The 26,971-nt window shown below is 42.9% G+C and overlaps 1 protein-coding gene across 6 annotated transcripts in view; it reads right to left on the bottom strand.

The window, feature by feature from the left end:
- PHKA2 (phosphorylase kinase regulatory subunit alpha 2) overlaps positions 1-26,185 on the bottom strand; it is a 73,393-nt gene extending 47,208 nt beyond the window's left edge. For 3 of the 6 annotated variants that reach the window (XM_054006681.1, XM_054006705.1, XM_054006717.1), the window contains exons 1-14: positions 25,276-25,570; positions 21,632-21,886; positions 16,075-16,233; positions 13,714-13,761; positions 12,833-13,001; positions 11,049-11,131; positions 9,868-9,948; positions 7,669-7,767; positions 7,206-7,352; positions 6,928-6,981; positions 6,198-6,320; positions 3,625-3,720; positions 1,699-1,806; positions 479-557 (exon numbers count right to left, since the gene is read on the bottom strand). In XM_054006681.1, coding sequence (XP_053862656.1) covers positions 479-557; positions 1,699-1,806; positions 3,625-3,720; positions 6,198-6,320; positions 6,928-6,981; positions 7,206-7,352; positions 7,669-7,767; positions 9,868-9,948; positions 11,049-11,131; positions 12,833-13,001; positions 13,714-13,761; positions 16,075-16,233; positions 21,632-21,709 — 1,324 coding nt within the window. In that variant the 5' untranslated portion in view covers positions 21,710-21,886; positions 25,276-25,570. Of the gene's footprint in view, positions 1-478; positions 558-1,698; positions 1,807-3,624; positions 3,721-6,197; positions 6,321-6,927; positions 6,982-7,205; positions 7,353-7,668; positions 7,768-9,867; positions 9,949-11,048; positions 11,132-12,832; positions 13,002-13,713; positions 13,762-16,074; positions 16,234-21,631; positions 21,911-25,275; positions 25,571-25,698 lie in introns of those variants that run through there. The other 3 variants (XM_054006690.1, XM_054006697.1, XM_054006709.1) reach the window with 3 other exon arrangements.
- Between the last annotated feature and the right edge of the window lie 786 nt (positions 26,186-26,971).

Here is a 26,971-nt window from a genome sequence, read left to right as displayed (position 1 = left end):
CTTGGTTCCTTAGGGGAAGCGCAGAGAGCTTCACATATGTCACAGCAACTGGCACGCTGTCAGATCTGCCCTGTCATCATCCTGGAGCATGCCCAGACCTGCCTTTTCCCCAGGAATTGGATGCGGGGCTGGGAATCTGGCAAATTCAATCTTAAACTGCTAATGAAAGAGCTTTAAAAACAGTAATAAATTGCAGTAAGCGCCTCCTCATGAAAAAAGCAGGCACAATAAAAAACCCCACACCCCCAGTTTCTCTGTCTCAGATATCATCACCGGGGTATCCACATGCCATGCACAAATTAAGAAACATTGAGCATACCCAGCAGTGTAGCACTGCATAGTGACCTGCCCCTCCTCCTTCACTTCACTAGTTGGAGCTTTTTTATTTATTTTTAATTCTGCCTTTCTGTCTTGAGAGGGTAGAACCACCCGTTAGCCCATCTTTTCACCAGAATGTAACAAACATGAAATCACTCACCTTGCACCACAACATCAGGTTTAAAAGCAGTTGAAAATCTCCTATGTAAGGGATCAATTTCGCCAGTAACTAGAAACCCCTGGGATAAAACCGAAAAAGAAAGAACCCAAGTAAGCTGCCTTTACCATCCAGTCTAGTTATAGGGGATCCTCATGATAATCGTCAAACTTCTACAAATGTAACATAAAACATCTCTGTCCCCTATTTTACTCTGCAGTATTTTCAGTAAAAACGTTAGTTCTAATTAAAAAAAAAAAAACTGCAGGAAAGGTGTTTATTGTCAGGACTGAAGTCAATCTGTGTTCCCACCTTTCACATGATAGAGCGAGAGCACCTGCACATTATTTGGTTGCTTCTGTCATTTTTTGACACTGGAAAGTTAACCCTTTACTGAGTCTTTATTGGGCTCAGTCAAGGACTAATATGGGGTGAATCTCAGAAGACTGGATGTTCAGTACAGTTAGATAAGCACTTGAAATGCCTACGTAAAGCTATGGAAGGGTCTCCCCTGCCTCACGCGCTCCAGAGCAATCTCTAGCGCCTTCCTTGTGACCAACCCCTTTCCTATGATCCCTCTCAAGCTCTTGACTTTCCTCATATCTCTAAGATTGGCAGCAGAGCCCAGCAACAGATGTGGCCAGTCCGCTGCTTGGTCCTGCTGCCTGGCCCTTTCCACTTTCACAGCAGTTTGGGAATCTGCCCATTAGTCTGAGCCCAGAATGCCTTGCAATGTTCTCTACCAAGGAAAACCAAGCGTGTACAATGTGTGTAGTTCACAAGAGACATGCATACATGGAGACTAAACAATGCTTTAGCTGAAACACTCTTTGTATCCACAGGAGAAACCCAGATAACCAATCTCTTGCTTCACAAGTTGAAAATTTCCTTACAATGACGACATTTCATGTAGCATATAAAAACACGATATGCTTGGGTTTTCAGAGATACCTTTTTGCTTCACTCTATGAAAATGTAAGGTAAGAGATGGACTGAAATGAACTCAGCTGTAGGTCAAAGGGAACAAACACTTTCTAACTAATTTAAGTTGGATAGAGAAACTGACAAACACCACTTCTGCCAACTCACAGAAATGATTCTGCCATGAAATATACTGCATCCAGTTGACACTGACTGAGCAGGCTGGACTGGGCAGTACTCAGAGTTCAGTGCATCTCAAGATGAACTGAAAGATTAACTCGCTGGTTTTACAGATAAATTACCTCTGCTAATAGGGAACTGAGGATGTATAAAGACTGGCCCCACAGATGAGGCAACTTTCCACCTGGGAGACGATCCACTGAGTGAGGATTTTCATACTCCTCATCCACCTGCCAACAAACATAAGCAAGAGATAAGCCCTACCTGGTTATAACAGATATCACAGACCATGTGTTTCAAAATACTTTGTGCTGTTAAGGATCTGCACCTTTCAGATTTTTAACTTGCCATCATTAGTTACGATGTATTGGTCCCTCCCACCCTGCTTCCACCTTCTAGATTGCAGGCTCTTTCAGATTGCACGCTGACCTTTGAACAGTGGCTAATCCAGCAGAGCCCCCATACTGACCAGGACTTTTGGACATGAATATAATATAATCATTTACACTTCCATGTTTTATTCTTCTCACTCCTATTGCTTCCCCCCACCCCCCGATGGCTCTGAATTGATTTTGGGTCTCCTTTCTGATCCCCTGCCAGGTAACCCTTGTATACTACTGATGCAGGCCCACCTTAGCTTCCTGGAATGAAAGCTGCACATATACCCTCGAAGTACACACTATCCTACCATTACTGTTTTTGGAAAGACCCTTCACAAGGAAAGAAATGGGGAAGTCTGTTGTTAAAAAAAGGCCATTAATTTATTTGCAGAGTAATATAATGGTGACTTGAGAGAGAGAGCAAGAGAAGGTGGGCGAAATACTAGAGAATTTTATTATACGTGAGGCTTTGTAAGATGTGATCTGACACAAAGGAGGTTAGGCAAAGCCCACCCTACCAACTTCTTGAAATCCCTACCAGATTTACACTGTTTCCAGCTGAAGGCCACAAGGGAGGCTCAGTGCTGTGCTTGCACATAGCAGGTAGGGAGATACATCTATACTCTTATTTAGCTTCAGATTTGTAAAGAAGACTGGAGATGTCAACACTTCATCTTTAAATATGCTGGTCTGCACTGGATTTAATGTCCTTAGTCAATGAGGATTGGGAAGTTTTGGAATAGGAGGGAGAGGCTGGCCTAGCAGGAAGGAATTTGATAGGTTAGTAGCTCGAACTGGCAAAGGGCTCAGGCTGGCTGGGTTTGTTGATCAAGAAATGGATCAGGTGGATCCCTAACTCCAAAGTTAAAAAATCTGATTTATCTGGAATTTATCTCGGACATTCAGGTTTTGAAAAAACACACTGATGATAAACACAATATAAGAGGCAGGGCAGAGTTACTTTATTTCTTTGCCGGGGATGTGTTCTCATTTCAAAGTAGGGAGGGATAGCTCAGTGGTTTGAGCATTGGCCTGCTAAACCCAGGGTTGTGAGTTCAATCCTTGAGGGGGCCACTTGGGGATCTGGGGCAAAATCAGTACTTGGTCCTGCTAGTGAAGGCAGGGGGCTGGTCTTGATGACCTTTCAAGGTCCCTTCCAGTTCTAAGAGATGGGATATCTCCATTAATTATTATTATTAGACAGATTTGTTACATTTATCCCCTTGCAATGGCAAAAAAAAAAAAAAGAAAAAGAAAAAGAAAAAAAGAAACTAAAAACAACAATGTTGCAAAACAATTGTCCTTGTTTTTTTCTTTTGACAAATTTCTAATCTGGAATTTTTTTGACTTTAGCTTTAATACGTTCACATCCACTCAGATAAAAATGGACTCCATCATATTTTTGTGCCTCTTTCATAACCCTCATATCAGACACCTAGCCATCTGGAAACATAAAAATTTACCAGAGTCTTATCAATGGGAGCTGTGAGGTCTTTTTTAATTTAAAAAGTCAAAGCCACTGCACAATCATTTTAGTTAAGTATAGGAAGTGACAAAGGCATTTCTCATACTGCAAACCTATATTTAACTACAGGAAATGATCATGCTGATACTTATTTTGATATCTGCACTTTGAAAGCTACAAGAGGTGCTGCATTGTCAGAATACCTTGTCTGGAGGGACAGTATACAACTCTGGCATCAGAAGAATTCCATTCTTTTCTCTAATAATTATTCCCTCCAGGGCCTCTCTGTACTCTTGAACCTGGGGAGAAAAAAAAAAGGGGGGGGGGAGGGGTAGAGAAAGCTCATATCGCCTTAAAAAGAGAGGAGAGAAGCTAATGTTGTACAGCATGAAAAGAACAATGCTGAAATCTTAGGACTAGCTAATAAATCCACTATAAATAATTCTAGGCCTGACTCAAGACAGTACAGCAGTGAAGAGATTATAACGTGCTGCCAAACGGAAGACCTGGATTCATATTCTAGACTCAGTTTCTGGATCGGTGAGCAAAAAATCCTTATTTTAAAAATAAGGATAGTTCAGTGATAGCATAAATTCTCAATCCGGAGAGGGGGGAGAAATCACCTCCAAGAAAGTCACGACTTTGCTCCTTTTCTTTACAGCTTATATGGGAACAGGGGGTCCTCAAAACTTTTCTCTGCTGTAACTAGGGTGACCAGATGTCCTGTTTTTAAAGGGACAGTCCCATTTTATGGGACTTTTTCTTATATAGGCGCCTATTACCCCCCACCCCCTGTCACGTTTTCTCACAGTTGCCATCTGGTAACTCTTGCTGTAACATGGTTCACAATATGGAAAAGCTTGTGGACCGCTAAGGAAGAAATTGTATTTTTAGATTCCCTTTCAATAGGCCAATACAATTTGTCATTCTAAAAAGCATGCAGTGACCTGCAGGGTAAAGAATAACCATGGTTACTTGTTTTAAACGTGCAGCTTGAATGACAAAATGGTTAGACACTTGTTTCTGACCCATATCTCTCCTGTGTGCCCAAAGCATTCATTTGATTCATTCTCCCCCATTCTTCATCTAGATTCAGGGAATCTATTTTGCCTTTCAGACATCTTCCAGTGTCAGCTGTATCAGGTTTTCCAAGATTATATAATCCAAAATGCATTTGATTTGAGATTTTATTCACTAGTTTTGTTGAACTTCCCATTTTAAATTAACGATGTGTCCCCATTAAGTTGTGGGGAAGAGAGGAAAAAAAGGAGCTTTTTCATTGGTTTATTGACTGGCTTTTACTTTCAAAAATAAGTAAAACAAAAGAAGTATACATTGTACAGCTTTTGACTTTCTCAGAATCCTTTGGCGAGATTCATAACTGGAATCTGAATCGGAGTAGAACCCATCTAAAATTCTACAATTCCTGGGGGATAAAAAGACTATAAGAAGAAAATAAAAACACAAGTAAAAAATATCTTTGAAAGCAAGGGAAAGCTTTCTTTAGAGATATTCAAATGACTAGGGCTCTGGTAACACAGATATCGCCATGCTGGATAAGGCCAGTGATCCATTACTCTAGTGTCTTCCTGCCAAGATCGGACAACATCAGAAGACACTACAAGAAACCCCGTAACGGATAATTACACAATAACCTGCTTGCAGGGGAAGTTGCTTCTTGACCACAAGAAGTTAGTGGTTGGCTTACGTCCTGAAACATAAGGGTAAGTGGCTATTCTCTTGGTATTCAAATGTGTCTAGTCCTACTTTGAATCCTATTAAGCTTTTAGCCTCAGTGATATCTTGCAGCAATAAATTCCACAGGTTAATTTTGCATTTCCTCTAAAGAAGCTGTGCTGGTGTTTTTCTATTGTACTATAGCCATCTAGGTGTTTCATAATTCTTTCTCTAGCTATTCTTTCATTCCATTTACGTACAAGGTACTGAAATGAGGCTTGCTGGTCTGATTCCCAGCATCACCCCAGTGCCCTTTTTTAATGAGAGTACAACATTTGGCCCCCTTTCAGCCACCTGTACAGTATGTGATTTTAATCATACTTGTGTTAGTTCTTCAGCCTCTTAATTCTTGAGTTTCTTCAAAACTCTTGAATTGATACAATCTGGTCTGAGTGACTTGTTGCTATATAATTTAACAATTTCCTGTAGCACCTCCTTGAAATGGTGATCATTAAAAGGCTGGCAACTTGACACTCCTGGAGAGGGAGTGCTTGAATCAACAATGAAAGATAATTAAACTACTCATTCCATCAGCAGAAGAGAAGCTCTTCATAGGGGCCAATCCTAAGGCACAGAGGCCTGTAGACACAATAGATCAGATTTGCAGATGCCAAGCACAGCACTGGGGAAAAAAGGTCAGACTGCTAGGAGCTCACTCTGACAGGGAAGGGGCATCAGATGTGGATGGTGAATCCATGCTATGCAGATCCACTTGACATTGCCCCTGAAAAATATCTCCAGGGGTTTTTGTGACTGTAAGCAAGCCGCAGAATGGCTCCATTGCTGCTTCACTGCCCATGGTGGGGGGAGAGGATTCCTTCCTCTGGCTTCCCACAGCACCTCCCATGCACAGTCCATCTCGTCAGGCACTATGGAAGGAATTTCCCTAAAACAGTCAACACTGGGATCCAGTGGGGAAAGTAGTCCAGGGGGATTTACTCAGAAACAAGGAAAAATAACGGACAGTCCAAACAAGCACAGTAACAGCCATACTGCTTCTCCATTCCAGCCTAACTGAAGCAGTTTGCTCCTTCCTTACCTGAATTTTGTCTCCATTAAACACTCCATCAATTAGGAAGTACGTCCAGAACACTGGCCACTCACATTCTATATTCTCAAACAGTTTGAGTTCAGCAGGATCATAGTGTAACCTGTTTGGATCCTAAAAATCAAATCATATTCATTTAATATTCTGTACATGATATGAACAGACATGTGTCACACCTAACCCCTCTAAAACCAAAGGAAATACAGGATAAAGCCACACACCTACATTTATCACCTTTTCTACTCACATATATGTACCCACACATACTCAACCAAACCCCTATGCAATCCCAGAAACCTAGATCTTATCAAAATCACCTTTGCTCTGCCCACTGTTTGATGACTGTGTGCATGTGGAATTAATCTTTATTCCCTATTGGTTGTGGTTTTGAGTGTGCTATTATCTCCCCTTAGGAACCATAACCAGTTATAAAAAAAAATGTTTGGTTTTGATATTAGAATGGCAAATTATGTTTTCCTGTTGTTAATAATTGTTTTTCTATCATCTAATCTCCTTTGGCCAGGGTTCATTATCAGTGTGGATGTGTTGATCTTTGGATTGTATAACACTGTGTACTCTTCCTGACGATGCAGAATCTTAGCTATGATACAGGCTATCACTTTATGTAGCACAAAATTAACAAAACAGGCATGAAATTTTGATAAATTTGGGTTAAAAAAAAATCTTCAAAATGACTACTGAAAATCGGTAGAAGTAGGACCTCTCTTGGTGTTTTATATCCATCTCGAAGGAAGCGAGAGCAGCCATAACGCCCCTGTGGGGAAAAAATAACATTCCTGAAAAAGTTGACATTGCATAATAGAAGTTCTTTTTTATTTTATATTACTTCTGGGGAGGGAAGAGCTACGTCTTCCTCCTACTCACACCCACCATGCCCTGCAATCTTTCAGCTAACTGGCAGGAGAAGACAACTCAATTTATTACCTCCTCTCCTCGCAAGCAAACAGACCAAGAAAAAAAAAAAAAAAGAACTCTTACTTGCAGTTTGGTGAGGATTTCACTTTTGGTTGCATTAACAACGTTCACATCTTCCACTGCAAAAGCTGGGTAAGAAATAATGGACAAGAGTCCAGCATCAATCTCCTTTGACGTGGATGCCCTTGGCAACATGGAGTATAGAATAGACTGAGCAAAATACAGAGAACAAAATTCGTCAAACAATCAGCCTCATTCAAGGGATTATATCAGATGCAAAAAGAGCCCATAACCAGTGTTCAAAAAAAGTTGGGAACTTATTGAATGAGAACTATTTAAACGGGAATGGTCAAAGTTACTCATTGGTGGCAGGTAACCTACTCTACATAGGATACACAGTGTATTGTGTGAAATTGTATGCTAAAGTTCTGGTTTCGCTTAATCAACATTTTCTACAAGCAGGGTGCTTGTCACTGGCTCGTTTGTGCTCCCTTATAGCAAAGACACCTTGAAGGCTGCTCTTTACCTGGCAATGTTCAACTTCATCAGGAAGGACGTGAATCACAGACTTGGACCCCCCATGGGCTCCAAAAAGGTCTAGTTCATCAATTGCTTCCAGGGCAGCCTTCAGAAACAAAGACACATGTCAATCCAGATTTGTACACTTCCCGCCTGATCCAATGCCCATTCAAGACAACGGAAAGATGCCAATTGATTTCAATGACTTGTGGATTGGGCTCTTACACACTTGATAAGAAAACGTGGGAACTTCTGACCTCACTCTTTTAGAAAAGAGTCCTATTTATGTATTTAGATTTAAGCAAACGTAAGATGACTACTCCCACTTTCCATCAGTTAAAAATGCAGTGCATAACAATCAACCCATCTCTACTGAATCAAGAAAATATTGCCAATCTCCCCATTTCTCAAATTCTCAAAGAATCCCACATCCCACCGCTCCTGAAGTGCCCATTCAAAAATATGGGCTTTACCGCACACCTCAAGGTCAACAGACCGAGGCTATTTCAGTCCAAGGGAGGATTATCATATCCTTCTAGTTCAGCTGCTACAGTCGTAAGAAGGAACAGGGGAGAGGAGGAATATTTCCAGTGAGGTGGGCTCCTCTGAGAGAGCTGCAGAAGCAACTCCAAAATTGATGATGGGGACAGATGGATCTATACCAAAGGGACTGTGAAATCTGTAACTCCGCCGGGGTGGGGATCTTGGACCTGCAATGAGGAGGGACAAAGAGACAGCTGATGCCTGGAGCTCAGGAGCCAGGCCGGCAGAGCTGTACTTCTCACAGAGCTCTCTCCAGGAGCTGACAGAGTTACACCAGAGGTGACTAGGTCTCCTTTTCTGTTTTCACCCTAGGTATTCACTGCAGTGCAAATTGATTTCTGACACAAGCAGCATACAAGTAGAGAACATAACCCTTTCTATCTTGTTCTTTCTGGAGACACGGATACATAAAACCCTGCAAAGCTAATATCAGCAGTGTTATTGCCAAGCTCTGAAACTATGAATAGCATCTCTCTACTGGTCTGCTGTATAGATCAGTAGGTCAGTGTTTGCTGACAAGAATTTCCTGTAGGGGAATTTACAGCTGGACCCAGGGGAGACTTAAAGGCGAGCAAGCATGTACAGAGCCCATCAAGAAACCATGATCCATGCTGCACTGCTGCCATGGGAATAGTTATCCTCCACTTTGCATTTCCCTTCCTTACCTCTTGTATTTGTAGTGAAAGAGAGTAAATGTATTGAATGAAGAAAACCAAATTTCCTTTTGTTTAGCAGCGGGTTGCTTTGCTCCCCCACACATGCAAACACAGAAGATTGTTCAGCTAAAAACAAACATGCATTTTTCCTCCTGCAGTGCAACATCAGCCAGATATCTCACTCCCAGCAGGGATATACTGCACAGCGCTCTCTCCAGTACTGACAGTGGTCAGTACAGATTTTTTAAAGGAAGGCACAAGACAATAATGGAGCAAGCTTAATCCAACGCCCATCAACATTTGGTTGGTCTACAGTGAGAGCATGCAGAATTCTCCCTCTTACTATCTAATGTGTCTGCAGATGTCTCAGTATCCATATAAATCCTTTTTTTGAACTCTACTTATAGGGCTCCTTATAATCCATTTTGAAAACCTACTAGGCTCTTGGCCTCAAGTTATTGAGGCAGTGAGTTCCACAGATTAATTAGGCACTGTGTAAAAAAGTGGATTGTCGGTTTTAAGTTTGTTGCCTTTCAATTTCACTGAATGTCTCTTTGTCCTTGCACTGTGAGACAGAGGCATTCACAATGCCTGACTTATACCTCTATTATTCATTTCCTCTCCAAACTATTTTTATTTAACTCCTTAACCAAGCATTCGGTTACTTTTCCAGAACTTCCTTCGGACTTGAAAGCACCATGGAAGCAGCATACTTAATACCAAGAGAGAGCAAGCACTTTATGCTGGTACATCTAGCTATATCTCTGAAAGATTTGTAGCCCCCTCCAGAAAGAGACATATCCAGGCTTCAGAGACTAGAACTAAGGCACAAAAGGACTAAAATGACATTGAGATTTATGTGCGATCTCCACTAAAATACATATTCTGATGTAATCAATTAGCAACCACAAGGTCAGATGAACCAAAACAGTGAGGCAAACAAACATGTTAGAGAGTCACCGTTCTAATTCTACATATGAAGAACAAACCAGTAAAAATATTCTCACCTTGGCCATGCCTATAGAGCTTGCATTCAGTTCAGGGATGCCCTGATTGGTTTTATCACCACGTTCCCATATTCCATAGTCCTGAAACAAAAAGAAGGAAAAACAGCCGAGTTTAAAAAAACACAATCCAAGAACACCATTGGAAGGACCTATCTATTGATGGAGTTAGGATTTGATCCTGCAAAGGCTTACTCATGCTTAACTTTGAATTCAATGGGACCTCTTACATGCTTCAAGTAAATCTCATGCAAGTAAATCTCAGCAGGATTGGGGCCTTAGTCATGTACTAGTTTCCTGATATCGGAGGAAAGTCAAAGCAAAGAAGGCAACTCCCACCCTATATACCTTCTCCCAATCCCTTCATATCACTACTCCCTCCTTAAAAACAACTTGGCAATTTTTTTTTCTTTTTTTCCCCACAAAGAATGATTTTTTTTTTAAATGACAAAATTGGGACAATAAGTACCAAGAAACAAAACCAAATCTTACTTCAAATTTTGATATGATACAGAAATCTCTACTTTCAGAGAACAGTGGCCATGGACCCCCACTGGTTTCAGTGGTGCTACACACGAAGAAAAGGGCTATTCCAGAGTGGTAAATCAGACCCATTAGGCATTCAGGAGTGTATGGGAGAACACAGTTTGGCCCATTAACTTGCACTTCCTTCAAGGTCAGTCTGGGTACCTTTGTTCTTGTATATTTCTCTTTTAAACAATATGATAGGTTAAATGGTTTATCAAAACAAATTTGGATATCATTTCAGACAGCTGCAATTCTTTCTAATGAGGTAATTTCATTCATGTGCACTGAGTGAGATCCAGACTTCAGAGCCTTTCTTAACTCAAGCAAGTTCAGGCTATATATGTGGTAAATGAACCTTTTAAATGACTGAACTTGGGTTGAAGAAGTTCTTCTGAAAGAACCTATCCTTAAACTTTAATCATTTCAGGTCCCCACTTGGGCTTGTTTTCCTGCTTATTCAGAGCAGCAAGTTCCAAGCAATGGGAATGTTGTTTGAATTACTGTATAAATCAGCTATGAAATCTTATAATCAGATTTGCTGCTTCAGCCCCACCCTTCAGTCAGAATATATTCCTTCCCAGCAGAGAAATAAGAAATTCTGTTCAGTCAGTTCCTAGGAAGTACTCAAATTGTTTATATATAAACGAAATACTTACAGCGACTTTATAGGCAGCTTCTATGTAAAAAACAAGATTCTGTATAAAGGCAACTTCATCAAGGGTGAATACAATATGCAATCCTGATTAAAAAGGGAACAAAAAAATTACATTCCTACACAAAAATTGAAATGTTTGACAGAAAATGAGTTCCAAATATTCATTTTATTCACTAGCAACCAATGCCTGCTGAAATCAGTGGAAAGATCCCTATAATAGCTGCAGTTGAGATAGCACTTTAAAGGCCACCAATACATATTCTTTGTTTCAAAGACTCATCAAAATACAAAAACTCTCAGGGCCACATTCACACACCGGGTTTGACACCCACTTTTGCAGGGGAAGATAGTTGCAAGGGGCCCTGAGGATAGAAGGTACCAGAGGACCACGTGGTGGGTGGCATCTGTAAAGCACTCAAACAACATGATGCCAGTGAGCAGGGAACCATGGTCAGGACAGCTGGCATTCAAAGAGTTACTAAATGAACATGATTAGGCTCAACAACTGATCCAAAATGGAGCCCACCCTAAGCTCTTGGCAGGGCAGCAGTGGAACTACCATCTACCCTTCACAGGCACAACGGACTTATGTGATCCAGGGTACGCTATGTGCTTTGCACCTCCATGAGCAGCTTTACTGAAACTGCCCTTCAAGTGATTGTTTTCTTAATAAACTCCTGAGTCTCAACTGATCCAGATCTCTTTTCACAGAGACGCTACATCCCTGTAAGTGCAAAGAACTTTTAAATGTAGTACTCCCTCTTCACATATTCTAACTACCATATTTTATTCCATCCCAGGAGTATGAGAGATTTTCCTGCCAGTTATCAAGAAGCCATATGTGTGGCACCAAAAGGAAATAGATATTCTGTTACAGCTCACTGTATCAGCCCCCTCTTCACCTCTACAATATTACGCATGCCGGGGGGGAGGGTAGATTTAGAGGGAAAAGTTTTCATTTTTGAAACAACTCCATACAGAGTGATAGCTCATCTGCTTTCCTACTGGCATGTACCTTCAGGACTCAGACTGGCTTGGACATTTCAGGCTGGGAATCCTACTCTCAATAACCAGATTTGAGGCTCACTGTTGATTGCTGTAAATCACGGCCTTATTTTTTCTGGCATTTTGCCAAAGGGCATTTAAATATTTAATTAGGAACAATGTTTAAGCAATAACTGCTTTCATTGCACAGCTAGGTAAATGATACTACTGCTATCTCATTTTGGAAGATACTCCTCTGCAAATCCTCTCTGGTAATGCACTTAAAGGAAAGTGCTGATATTTGTGAGTGCCCCATGAAGAAAAAGGCAACATGAGGTTCCAAGCAAAAGTAGAGCCAGGGAAACCCATTCAAACCATTATGCAGAGTATTATGCACAAAACCCAAGAGGCAGCCCAGAATGCTCTTTATACTTAAAAGATCTTGTGATAATAAAACAGAGACAGTGCTCCCATTGTACATAGAGAAGTGGAGAAAACCCTCTGGTCAATCAGTAGCAATGCTAACATACACCCATAGGTAGTCACATCTTGTTCTCTTGTATTTGAAAGAGGGGGCAATCAGAACATAGTTATGGAGTTCTGATAACAAAGGGCTGCTTCTTCCAAGTATATGGTTTGGTGATTTTTTTAGTATACTCCATTTTGTAGAAGAAAGGCAGATTTTCACATTATTAAACTTTAATTACTTATTTGTGTTGTTCTGATGGAAGGTAGTTACAACATTTTAACTTAACAAAAAAATCTGCACCAATAATCACAGCTAAAACATCTTCTGCTTACCTGAGGCAGTCATCTGTGCTAGGAAGAGCAGGTAAAGGGAAGTTGCATCTACTTGTAGATGTCCCCACTGGTCATCTCCTACTACTGTGGCACAAGTGGCTGAATTATATTTGGCATGCAAGCAGTCCTTGGTACTCTGTGTGTATTTGAACTTCTCTACTTTATCCATCTAAAAAGAACACCCAGGATTTTAAAGTAAAAAAACTTTGCAAGAGGCTTTTCAGTCAAGAACGGACATGCTCCAAGAATAGGAAATAATATGATTTTTGTTATCTTACTCTTATATGCTCCAATTCAGCAAAGCATTTAAGAATGTGCTTAAGTGCCTTGCTGAGTTGAGGCCTTAGTTACAGCTGTGCAATTTATTTAAATGATATAAATGCAATTTGTCATAGGTGTGACCAGTCATAAAAGTATAACAGAGCAGAGTTTTGCTCTTAGCAATTGCACAGGTTCAAATACTTACACCCACATATGTACACCCACAAATCAATCAATTGAAGTCTCAGATAAAAGAAAAGAAATATCTGCTCTGAAATGAAATGCTTTGTAAATATAACAAGCACTTGTCCACAGATATGCATGGCATAAATGTATTTCCTCATATGCAATACACTTATATGAGCGGTGGCTTAAATTTTAATAAAGCATGTATTGCCATTTGTTTCAAATCTATGAGGCTAAGGAAGGTGCCAAAGGGATGCATTCTTTATAATAAAAAAAGGATTCCAGAGAACCACTGGTCTTGGAAATTTCAATCACTCCTTCAATCTGGGATACCATATTCTCACAATTAATCTCTCCCTTTCATGCACAAATTGATGTTAAAACACCAGATCTGACCTTGCAACTGAGTAAATACTCCTGGATTATTAGATTACCTGTCTCATCATACATTGCAAAAGTCCCCGCATCAGTTTCACAACATTCTGTAAGAATAAAACAGAATAATTAAAGTCTAAAGTCACCAGTCCACTTACCAGTATTAGACAAGGCTCAGGGTCTCTACTACTGGCCTGCCATGAGCGTGAACATGAATATCCTGAAATACTTTTAAAGAAATATATTTACGTGTGTTTTCTTTTCTAGATTTTTACCTTAATGTGCTTTTTGGGGAAACTAATATGTGGTCACTTGAAAAAAAATATGATATTCTCACCTCACTGTTAAATGTATAAGAGTGTATTTGGTGTTTAAACTTCATGAAAACTAGTGGGATGTTACTTGCATTGTTTTCACTTATCTGTATCCCATTATAGTGTAATAGCAAACATTAAGATTGTGTACACCCCTGCAACTAAATAACCCATCAAAGGAGAAAGATGCCTCGATGGATGCAAATGAAAACCTTTAACAGAAAAGTGCTAATTTCAAAGCAAATGGTCATTGTGTGTGATGATCGGAGGTCAAAGACTCAAAATGCATTCCTCTCTCTTCGTCACCAAAGGAAAAGTACACATGCGTAGTGACACTGTAAGCTTGTTTTTTGTGAGAAGACGCTAGAAGTATGGACTCAAGGAAAGATCCTGAATCTCTGGACTGTTTAGACTCTTACAGGGAAGCAGATGCAAAGCAGAGATCCCCAGAGACAATCTGGGTACCCTGAAACTGGCAGTTTATTACAAAATTGTGAAACTGGCAGTTTACTACATCACTGCCAACATTTGGAATTATGAACTGTGATTCACCAGTGCATATATTTAACCTGCTTTAACCTCTCAATAACTCATTTCCTTTTCTTAGTTAATAAACCTTTAGTTAGTTTATTATAGAACTGGCTGCCAGCATTTCTTTGGTGCAAGATCTAGAGTACCAATTGATCTGGGGTAAGTGACTAGTCTCTTGGGAAGCAACTTAAATGTGGTGTGATTTTTGGTGCAAGTATCCATTTTATCACAAAGTCCAGTTTGTCTGGGTGGCAAGATAGGCTGGAGAGACTCAGGGAACTGTCTGTGACTCCATGGTAAGACTGTTACAGTGATCCAGGAGTTCACATTTGTCACTGGCTTGGTGAAATCTAATTACAGAATACAACACCAGTTTGGGGTGTCTGCCCTGAGGTAGGCACTCACAGTCGTGAGCCACCCCAGACAAGTGTGACAGTAGGATTTTCCCCTAAATCCAGTAATTAAGCACATCTTTGTACCCGAAACAAGAATATTTTGAGAAGTTATGCCATGGCCTCAGAATACAAAGAGACAATACACATTATTGAGTCTGGACTATTTCTCCCATAGTAGGTTTCCAAGGCAACCATGGGTTGGTGATTAAAGTCAAGCATTAAATTCATCAATTGCCTCCAAAATTGCAAGAGGACACTACAGAAATGCCCACTGGACAAACCCATCCTCCCAACTATATGGAGTGGGAGAACTGAACAGGGTCTCCAAGTGGGAAGGATCAATTTTATGGCTCTTCCCCTAACCTCATGCTGCTTCTCTCCCTCACTGTCCCTTCACAGCTAGTCCTGCTCTGCCAGCCCTCTGTAATCTCCATCCCTTCCTACCCTGCACCCCCCACCCCCTTGCTCCTATTAAGCCACTCTTCTTGCCATCCCTTTACCTCAACCCTCCCCATATGAATAATAATAATAAAATCATTAATACTACAATTTTAAGACAATAGAACTAACAACACATGTGCCAATTATCACCCTCATGGCTTTTCTTGTACATTGTCTCCTCCCCCCATGGCCACCCTCATGTTTTGCCTTCTTAGACCCTGATCATGCAAATGCTTAGGTGCGTTGATTCTGACTTTAATGGGATTGCTTAGAGTTAACCATGTGGGTGTTTGGAGGATTGGGACCTTAGATTATAAATTGTTTAGAGAGAAAGAATGGTCCAGTGGCTAGGGTGCTAGCCTGGGAATTGGGAGACCAAGGTTCAATTTCCTGCTGCACCACAGACTTCCCATGAGACCCTTAGTCTTTCTGTGCCTTAGTTCCCCACCTGTGCAATGGGGATAACAGCACTTCCCTACCTCACAGGGGTGTTGTGAGGACAAACACCTTAGACATTGTGAGCTGCTCAGATACTATTGTAACATGGGCTAGATAAGTACCCAAGAGAAACAGATGGAAAGTGCCAGCACCAGCCCAGACTCTATGTGTCTGGAAACCCTTGTATATCCTGGCCACAAGAGAATTATAAATACAGCATAAAATAATAATCAGCATCACATGAAAGAAAAACTGTGAGATGATAAACAATAAATTTACTACATGTGATATTTAGACATACCTGCTCAAGTTCATAGGCTTTTGCCTTATCCTCATCCCGGTCTGCATTCTTCCGATAAGCCATTCCCAGACCCCACACAGCCAGAATGCTGTAGACATTGTCCCGGACCCAAGCATCCTTTTCCTCCGTGCTGGCCGAAAGCAGTCCAGTAACTGGATTCTAACGGTAAAGAAAAGAAAACCAGAAGAGCACACACTATTCACCTGAAAAGTCATCTTATTTAACTGCAGCAGCACTTTCCATATAATTATAATAATTAATGGAGATATCCCATCTCCTAGAACTGGAAGGGACCTTGAAAGGTCATTGAGTCCAGCCCCTGCCTTCACTAGCAGGACCAAGTACTGATTTTGCCCCAGATCCCTAAGTGGCCCCTTCAAGGATTGAACTCACAACCCTGGGTTTAGCAGGCCAATGCTCAAACCACTGAGGTATACCTCCCCCAAATGATGATGTAAGAAACACAGGGCGACACAAGACTTCATACTCTTACCTGCACTTAGACAATGGACACTCAAAAATTCACAGTGGCATACAACCTTGATCTACCCACCAGACTGCCAAAACTTGAGGTAAAGGAGAATCTCCTTTGACTGCTAGTAGCATAGAGGCTATGACATACAGCTGAGTGGTTCTCATCCCTTCCAAGAGCATACAATCCACCTACTGACCTAGCAATATTGAGAACAAATAAAAAGAGAAGGTCCCCAGCTCAAAAGAACTTATCATGTATTTAGAGCCTGACCCTGCACCACTGATGTCTGTGGTGCAGAACCAAGCCCTAGTGAGAGCAACAAACAGGGGTTGAGGCTGGTGTGCAGAAGGACAAGGGTTACAAATAACAGAATCAGACACTGACTCATTATTGGCATATGCTGGTTCAGTTAAATGTTTATATAACCTTATTTTCCGGGAAGAGGTAGTTTTGTGGGGGAGGAAACATCACCTGTCTTCTCGTAGGCTTTTTAGGAATTATTTGAATGAAGACATGGGTGGCAGCCAGGTAAACATTACTGGTATAATCAGTCTTTTCATTTATTATTAGAATAAAGTAGTATTCAGTGGCCTAAATCAGGGATCAGTGCCACACAGCATACTCACACAGACTGTATAAACATCTACATTGTGGAGACGGTCTCTGTCCCAAAGAGTTTATAGTTCAAATAATAGAGATTGGATGAGTGCCGAATAATCTCTCTGATGCTATTTGGAATATTCCATTCATAAAGCTGTCACTTAAATGCCCAAACAGAGATTAACTGCTCAAAACATTTCCAAATTGGAAAAAAACAAGAGCAGAACAGAAAAAAAATATGATTCAGCAGAAGCCACTTGCAGTCTAAGTTAATTAGAATAGGGAGAAGGGTGAGCCTCAAAGGCAAATCTCATATTTCTAGCTATTTTGCACAGACTTTTTTTGTTCATCCCTCACTTGCAGTACAAAGAAAGTCTATGTAGCTGTAATTCTAGCACTGCAGAGATTGCACAGCAAACCCCCTAGCAGCTACATTCTGGGCCTGGCACCAGTTGTGCAATGGAAAATTCTAAACGGCACTAAGATTGTTCCTCCAAAAATGTCAGTGTTCACACAAGACACTGGGAGACCCATCAACCACCAGGGACCTGCCTGCTTTCAAAGTTTTAAAAGGTGCCATGTTAAGAAAACATACAAGATCTAGATCAATGCTTCTCAAAGTCGGGCCGCCGCTTGTTCAGGGAAAGCCCCTGGCGGTCCGGGCCAGTTTGTTTACCTGCCACATCCGCAGGTTCGGCCAATTGCGGCTCCCACTGGCCGCAGTTTGCCGCTCCAGGCCAATGGGAGCTGCGGGAAGCGGCCCGGGCCGAGGGATGAGCTGGCCGCCCATCCCGCAGCCCTCCTGAACAAGCGGCGGACCGGCTTTGAGAAGCACCGGTCTGGAGGCAATCCCTTCTCCCCCTCTACATTAGAATCAGAGGGACTTAACCTAGACACTCTGGACTTGATCGAAAAGTGAAGTCCACTCTGGATTTTAATGGACATTGGATCAGGCCTTTTGTGAAACATCATGAACAAAGGTAATTCTGTAGTATTATGGTACCATCAATTCACAGGAAGAAACATTAACTGACTAATATTTTTAAAAGTTTGCTTCATAAAATGCTTACACTTAAAAATTAGGATTTTTTTTTTCAGCTTCTCCCTGCTAGTATACAAAGAGTCCACCCCTGCAAGATACTGAGTGTGAACTATGAGGTACCGGCTATGCTCAACTCCCCTGGATATCAAAAGAATGCCAGGGCACCTTGTAACATTAGGCCCACCATGTGATTATACAATTTAATTTAGTTTGTAGGATGGGGGCCTCCCAATGAGATCTGCATGAGCAAATCCATGTGCCAAGGTACCTCGCTGAAGTTAATGGGGTTCTGCAAGGACAGAAGGCTCTGTTGCAGAGATCTGATTGCCAGACTGAGGCCTTAAATTGTTACTTAATTGTGTGTGCTGTGTCTCTTTCTATTTAATATATTTGCATTTCATTACATCTGTTTGTCTGGAAACAAGAATCTACTAAAAAAAGATCAGATTCCGATCTCACTGTCACTGGTGTAAAAATGGAGTAATTTCATTTACTACACTGGAGCTACTACCGAATTAAATTGAGATAACTGAGAACAGAGTTGCACTCAGAGCATATTTTAGTGAACACATTGGCTTATATAACCTCTGCTTTGATCTAGCAGAGCACTGATATTAAAGTCAGACCTTCACTAAACTCCAGCTGGGTTTGACTGTATGAAGTTGAATGTAATGTATTTTTGGGACCACTAAATGTCAGCTGATAAAAAAATAAGATAGTCAGAAGTAGTTTCTATTTTAGCTACATATTCTTTTCTCCTTAAGTACCCCATGTAATACTTTTTTTAAAAAGAAAAACTTAAAAATTTGTCCATAAAATGGATATTGACATTGGATAAAACACAAAAAATGCGAAAAAACCCAACCTAAATCGATGAGTGAAATAAAATAGTTGAGTCATTATTCTTCTGTTCTTTGGGCTATGGAGGGTATACATAATATAGTGCAATAATATTTAAATAAAAATTGTTATAGAAATAAAATAACTGTGTCAGAAGAATAATGATATTGCACATGGAGGAGACATATTGAACATTTTCCCCACTGGATTTTCCTCATCATTAACTAATATATGATCATAGCTACACCTTCTCCATTATATTAACTCAAATTAAGGACTTAAATCTAATCTATTCACCTGCATTTCTAAAGCACCTATCACAGAGATGTCTATACACTACGAGGGTCATATATGTTAGTAGAAAATAGAATGTTCACTATGGCACCAGTCCTGCAAGGAGCTCTGACTTCAATGTGGCTCCATGCAGACACAGGGGGTCCCCCTGTGTGCACCTCTGGGCAGGATGATGGCCTGCATTTGGAATTTAGGCCTGGTTCAGAACACATATTTTCTAAATTAATTTTGCTTTTAAAAGAGACCTGTCTTTGCGTAATATGAACGCAAATAAAAACAAAAACAACAACAACAACAACAACAACGACACTTGTTTTTCAAAATGCCTAGCATGCTAAATGCTTAGCACTGGATTTTTATCCTAGAAACTAATTCCTGAACATCATGTTTCTCAAAGAAAGCACTGAATCCCCTTAGGTAAGTGAACACCACTTTCTTTTTAAATGTACTGCTGTTATGAAAAGTGTACTTTTCAAGCCTGTAAAGAAATAATGGCACCCATTTTACAGCACTTCTCTGTTCACATGCGTACAAGCACTGCTTTGATAACAATTTTCCCTCTGATCAGATGATCAGTGTCTAAAGGGAAATTGGCTTTTCTTTTTAAAGATCAAACTCTTCTTAATATTGACAGTTCCATAGAAAAGAAAGAAAGTTCTTCACTTATATTTTGCACAAAAAATGTAATGTGTGATTTGAAGATTATAGGTCAGCTGGTATAAATCGGAATAAAACCAATAATCTACCCCAGTATACACTAAATATATCATTCCTTTTTATTAGATTTCTGTTTTGCTTATAACAAATACTATCCAAGCACAGTAATTCACAAATATACAAAATGGCAAAACTCCTATTGACTTCAGCGGGAGCAGGGTTTGGGTCTGTAACACCCTCCTCCACTGCCTTGCAGCCTCTTTCAGTGCTTAGTAATAAGTATATTTGGAAACTGACTCATGGAAAAAATTCCTTGCTCTCATCTTTATATGCTGAACTATTTTAATTGAACCACACCATCTCAAGGACACTGTAACTTTTCTGCACCCTATGTCTGTTCTTAAGGATGAAAATGACAAGCTGAGCAAATGGAGAACACTATGGTAGGTGTTTATGCATGTCCATGAGCGAAAACATATCTAGTAGGTCACATTTTTTGCCTACCAGCCTTGACAGTGTCATTCTTTTACTATTTATGTATCCAAGCCACACAACAAGGGGTCAGAGTCTGATCTGAGTTACAGTACGATATAAATCTGAAGTCACTCCACTAAAGTTAACATAGTGATTGTAGATTTTCAGTGTAACTGAGAGGAGAATCAGTCCAAAGATTCTGATATGAAGTGTATTGCAATAGACACGTACTAAACAAATTATGTTTGCTGGCAACTGAACCAGCTCTATTTCGGATTCACTCTTACTTTAAAGATATATGAAAAGTCACCATTATGCCTACTTTCACCAGTTTCAAAACATACTTGGGGAGATGAGAAGTCACCATTATGCCTACGTTCACCAGTTTCAAAAGATACACAATGATGCAAGCTCACATATCTGAGAGTGAAGGCAAGCCATTGAACATAAATGTTATTTTAACGTCATTGTTGGTGGTTAAGAACTCACTGGGTTTCCACATACAATGGACATGCTTTTTCACGTCTTATATAATCAGCTACTAAGTATCCTTGTCAAGTTACAGTGACTAATTTTACTTGATGCCCACTCAAAACGAAAAGAAGCCACCATTTACTTTAGAGGGACAATATTTTTCTATGGTTATGAATGCTGCATGTCCAATTTCCACATTATAGAATGAACACAGTACAGGATATTTATCTGTAGCACTGCCTCAGTGCACCTCTCTCTATTCTCTTCCTAAACTAATACTCCACTTACTTTGTACAATAAACTCCACCTCATACCATACCACATTATAAGAAATACTTCATAGCATAACTCTCCACAAACACTCTATTTCCTAGAATAACAGATTGTACAAACATACTCTGCTCCCTATTGCAACATGCTGAACCAACATACTCCACTCCATACAATAATGAGCTCCACACACATACTCCAAAAGCACGGGCTGCTCTTGGATCTGCCCCAAACAGTACTGTCATGTCCACTAAGCAATTAACCAGTCCGCTGAATTCATATCAGGAATCCCACAGAGCCGACTGAAAAAATGAGTAAGATTAAAAAAAAACATTAATAAGAGAGAAAAAACTCCCTCAAAATAAAGGCCCAACAGGGTTGGTGAAGGAGTGTAAGGGTCCCACTCTTCTCTGCGCTGACTCTGCACTCACCTGGTGACATAAAATGGTCTGTTGAACCAGTCGGGCATAGCCATCCAAGCGGACTCCAGAGTTGCTTCTGCTTCTCATCTCCCCAAGACCTGGGATTTTTGTCTCTCTCTCTTTCTGTATGTGTGTCTCCCTCCCACACTTCAGAGCTGCAGGAGGAGAAAGCGCGGCTGGGATCCTCTCTCTGAAGCAGCTCTTATTCTTCCTGGTTCATTCATGCAGCAAGCTCTCCTGTGACACTTGCTAGCAACTGATGCCCTTGTTCCAAAATAAACAGAGCAGCTGTCAACAAAGCAGGGATTATAGAGAGGGTTTACCCCTTCATCTACATGCAAACCCTGGCCAGACTAACCTGGCCAGTAATCAATGTGCATACTGCACCATGGACATTATCTACATGCTTCTCACATAATCAGATGCCACAAATGATTGGTTTATTTTCTCGATGCTATGTTCATACCACTATGAAAGGGTGGGAAAAATTCAGGCCAAGAACAGAGTGCACTATTTTAACACCTAACACACATATTACATATTGCAATATATTATTTCTGTCATATATAATCCTAATTATCACAAGTCTAAATGCTATCATTATGATCCATAAGCAAGCAATATTACTCCAGAGTATAAGGAATATATATGACAGAAGTAATATATTTTATATCATTTTATAACACCTAAAATGCATGGGCTAGTTACTGCACCATATGAACTGTGTTTATATGGATACAATCATCCTTTGTATGCAATAACTGTAAGCAATTGTTTATAGTTTCTGTGCTGTAACCCTACCCATGGATAGGGATTCAGTCCAGCGGGTAATACAGCTCTTTAGTTCAATATCTAAGAAACATACAGGGACACAATGAACTGTAAAAACAACGAAGAGTTCTTGTGGCACCTTAGAGACTAACAAATTTATTTGGGCATAAGCTTTCGTGGGCTAGAACCCACTTCATCAGATGCATGGAGTGAAAAATACAGTAAGCAGTATATATATTTTACAGCACATGAAAAGATGAGAGTTGCCTTACCAAGTGGGGGGTCAGTGCTAATGAGGCCAATTCAATTAAGGTGGAAGTGGCCTATTCTCAACAGTTGACAAGAAGATGTGAGTATCAGCAGAGGGAAAATTACTTTTTGTAGTGACCCATCCATTCCCAGTCTTTATTCAGGCCTAATTTGATATTCACCCCTTTTCATGTGCTGTAAAATGCACATACTGCTTACTGTATTTTTCACTCCATGCATCTGATGAAGTGGGTTTTAGCCCACAAAAGCTTATGCCCAAATAAATTGGTTAGTCTCTAAGGTGCCACAAGGACTCCTCATTGTTTTTGATGATACAGACTAACACGGCTACCCCTCTGAAACCTGTCACAAAGAACTGTGTTCAGTACTTAACAGGTCTAAGGCCAGTACCGGGTTTACCATGGTGCCAGGCCCAGAGTTAGAAGAGGCCCCGGCCAGCCTGATCACCCAGCTGACTGAGCCAGCCAGGAAAGCTTCCCCTACCCCTGCTCCGCCTCACCCCCACCCCACCCCTTCCCCCCCAAGTCCCCTCTCCTGATCTACGAATCCCGGGGGACTGCAGCAGGGATCAGGCCCACCCTGCTCTCACTGGGCGGTGGGAAGTGAAGTGACCCGGCCCCAGCCCGCTACGCTCTGCCAGCCTCCAGCCGCGCGGTCGGTGAGTGCAGAGGGGTGGTTCCAGGAGCCAGGGAAGCAGAGCAGAGCGGGCTGGGCTGGGTAACTCCGCTTCCCACAGCCCCGTGAGTGCAGGGTCGGGCCCGCCCTGCAATCACTGGGTGGCAGGAAGTGGAGAGATCCGGCCCCAACCCACTCCACTCTGCCAGCTCGTGCTGGGGGGCAGTTCCCCCCCCCCGGCCTCCCAAGCCTGGGGAGGAGATGGTGCGGTGGGGAAGTGGCATGGGATGGGGAAGAGAAGGGGGCACAGGAAGTGGGGGCAGGGGGAAAGAGGCAGTGGGGAAGGAAGGGGGTGGGATGAGGAGGAGATGGAGCAGTGGGGAAGGGGGCATGGGATGGGGAAGAGAAGGGGATGGGGGAAGCAGGGGCAGGAAGGGGGTGGGATGAGGAGGAGATGAAGCGGTGGGGAAGGGGCATGGGATGGGAAGAAAAGGAAATGAGGGCAGGAGGGAAGCTGTAGTCCAGCATGCGGCATCCTCTTGGCAGAAGCTGGGGCTCCCCTGTTAAACAGGCCCATCGAACCCTCACCCTGACAAGCCTCACCTCCCCTGCATCTGTACCACCCTGATGAGCCCCCCCAGACACACTCTCCACTGAGCCCCAACCACCTGGACCCTCACCCAAATGAACACCACCTCCCCTGCACCTAGACCCCCCTGCTGAGCCCCAAACACCTTCACCTGGATCCCCTGCAGAGTCCCATTGCCCCTGCACCTGGAACCTCTCAATGAGCTTCTGTGGATCCAGATCTCCCACTGAGCCACCCGCACCCAGATTGCCCCACAGAGAACTCTCTTACCCCCACCTGGATCCCCCCACACTAAGTCCCTCTGCACTTGGATCCTGCTGCCGGGCTGAGCCTGCTCACCTACACCTGGTGTGCCTGGGACAGGGGGGCACGGCCCCAGGGTGTTTCTGGGGAAGCCCTGGCACTTGCACTGTGTCAGGGTCGGGTGCAGCCTCACTGCCAAGTCCCTGTCCCGGGGTGGGGGGAGGCTGCAGGGTAATCTCCCACCTCCATGCAACCAGTGGCCTGTGCACCCCACTGCCATGTTGGAGCCTCCACATTTATTTATTGACAAATAAAATTTGCAGAATTTTTAATTTTTTGGTGCAGAATCCCCTCTGGAATATGGGGTGCTGTGCAGCTGTGATGGTGGGACTGTGGGGAAGATGGTGGGCAGTGGGGAGGTCTACGGGTAGGGGGTGCTGGGCAAGCGATGTGGTGTGCAGGGTGCTGTGCAGTTGTGGTGGGGCTGGGCATAGAGATCTGTGGTGGAGATCTCTGGGCGAGGGGGCACTGGGCATAAGGGTGGGGCACAGGAGCAGTGTGGGCCTGCTCTCAAGGGGAAGGGGCATGCTGGCAGCACAGGGGTGGGCAGGCGAGTGTGCATCTGGTAGTTGCAGGTTTGTAAACAGTGCCCTCCTGCTGGGCAGCGCAGAGCAGGGCTGCTCCCACCGCGCTGTGCCTCATTGCCCCCAGCCTGCCCCTCACTCTGGAGACTGACCAACCCGCCCCCTTGCACCTTGTCCCATGGAGGCCCACAAATACGTTTGGCGCTGGGCCCACAAAAAATTAATCCAGCCCTGTCCAAGGCTGCCGCATTCCAGAGAGTGTGTGTCACAGCCAGTGATGCTTTGACTCGCCTCTTCCCCAGCTGATTAGAATTTCACACACAACCTGGCTCTGGGGGCTGGGGTGGGGGGACTAATTTGATCTAATCTCAATATACGCTTGGGTTAAGGGGACTGGCCGATGGCTGCTTTGCCAGTTTTCTTTACCATAGTTACTAACCCCGGCCAACAATCGCCTTTCGTGGCCGAATCCCGAATCGCTCTGAATGTCTGCTAATGTCCCCGACCAGCGAAGCGCAGCCAGTTGTAGGTGTCACCCGCTCGGATAGACGTGCGCAGCTGGGCACTCTGCAGCCACTCACCTGCCGAAGGACAACCGGGGGCCCCATCCTCTGCCTGCCCCGCTCCGGACTGCTGCCGTGGGAGGAGGAACGTCTTTCCCAGCAGCAACCCAATCCGTTGCCAGGCTAGGGGCTGCGGGGGCGAGGAAGGCAAGGCAGCCCCCCAGGGCCGGGCTCATTCATTCCCCCTGCGGGCAGGCCCCGGGCCGTTCGCACCGAGCTCCGCGCCCGAGCCCTGGCAGGCTGCGGAGTGACAGGTGCCGCGGGGCTGCGGCAGCGGGGACCGGGCTCCTGCAGCCGGGGAAGGGGAAACCTGGGTTCTACCCGCCCCGCCCTCCCGCGGCGGCTCGCTCGCGCACAGGCCATGCCAGGACAATAGAGCGGCTGGCGCCCAAATAGAACCACCGCTTGTTCTTGAGAAACGAGAAAAAAAAACCACCTCACCGCTGATATCGTTGGTGCTTCTAATAGGCTTGAGTTAGGTGGGGACTTTCTCGTGGGTGTATTTTTAAAGCCCTTTGGCATCAATAACGGCTTTACGCTGCTGTTAGGACCCGGGCAGCGGCAGCCTAGTTCTCAGCAAGAGCAGAGCGCGGACTGAGCCCGGCGCTGTAGGAGCATCTCGGGCAGCCGCCTTGTTGTGCCGGACCCTCTGCCCGGGCGGGGCGGCCGCACCGCTGCTGCGGGAAATCTCCCAGCTCCTCCCCGGAGCGCCCCGCTCGTCCTTCTCTAGCAGCCCTGGCGTCTCATGCACGGCTAGGCAGAGACTGCGCCGGAGTCCGATCTCCCACCTGGGTAACAGCGCTGCTAGTTGCCAGCTCTTGAGATATTTGGTGTGTTTGTTTTTTGAAAGCCCCAGCTCCTGGAGTCATGTTATTAAGAAAGAATCTGGCATTTCATTTTTAAAAGATCCTCATGGCAGCTGAGAAAAAAGTTGGGAACCCTGAAGGATAAAAAAACAGGGGTAACTAAAGAGACACAAGCATTTATTGGCAAAAAGAACAGGAGTACTTGTGGCACCTTAGAGACTAACAAATGTATTAGTCTCTAAGGTGCCACAAGTACTCCTGTTCTTTTTGCGGATACAGACTAACAGGTCTGCTACTCTGAAACCAAGCATTTATTGGTATGTTGTTATTGTTTTTTTAAGTCTCAGGCTTTTTCATCCAGTTACCTGATTTTGGGGATTGCCTGACTCATGATTTTTAAACACTGGAGGGGTGGCAATAGTGAATTTAGTGATATGGAGGGGGGTTCTCTCTAAAGAGATTCCTGGAAGAGTTTAAGAGCCTGCATTTGCAACCCTTACAAACATGCTTAACTTTACTAGCATGAGCAGTCCATGTGTCTGAAGTCAAAGGGAGTACTTATACTAGTAAGGCTAAGCACATGCATAAATGTTGCAGGATGCGTGTCTAGGGAGGCTTTCAGAGTCAAGGAAAATTTGACTCCTTATTTACCTTCAGCAACTATCAATATGTATAAAGCCTAAGATCAATAGGAATGTTTCCATGAAATAGTTATTTTAAAAGTTCCAATTAACAGGCTGGTAGGAGGGGGGAGTTTAAGAACCAATACACTTTCCCCTACAATATTTGTGACTCAGGCTGTGCACTCACAAGCTACTGCACACAGTAGCATACATGGAGCTCTGTTGAAGCCAGCGTAATGTTGTGTGGGGCAGCTTGCAAGATAAGGATCTTAAAGATCCAACAGT

The sequence above is a fragment of the Malaclemys terrapin genome, chromosome 1 (assembly GCF_027887155.1).
Source record: "Malaclemys terrapin pileata isolate rMalTer1 chromosome 1, rMalTer1.hap1, whole genome shotgun sequence".
NCBI classification, from domain to species: Eukaryota; Metazoa; Chordata; order Testudines; family Emydidae; genus Malaclemys; species Malaclemys terrapin.
This window is presented reverse-complemented; position numbering and strand designations above follow the sequence as displayed.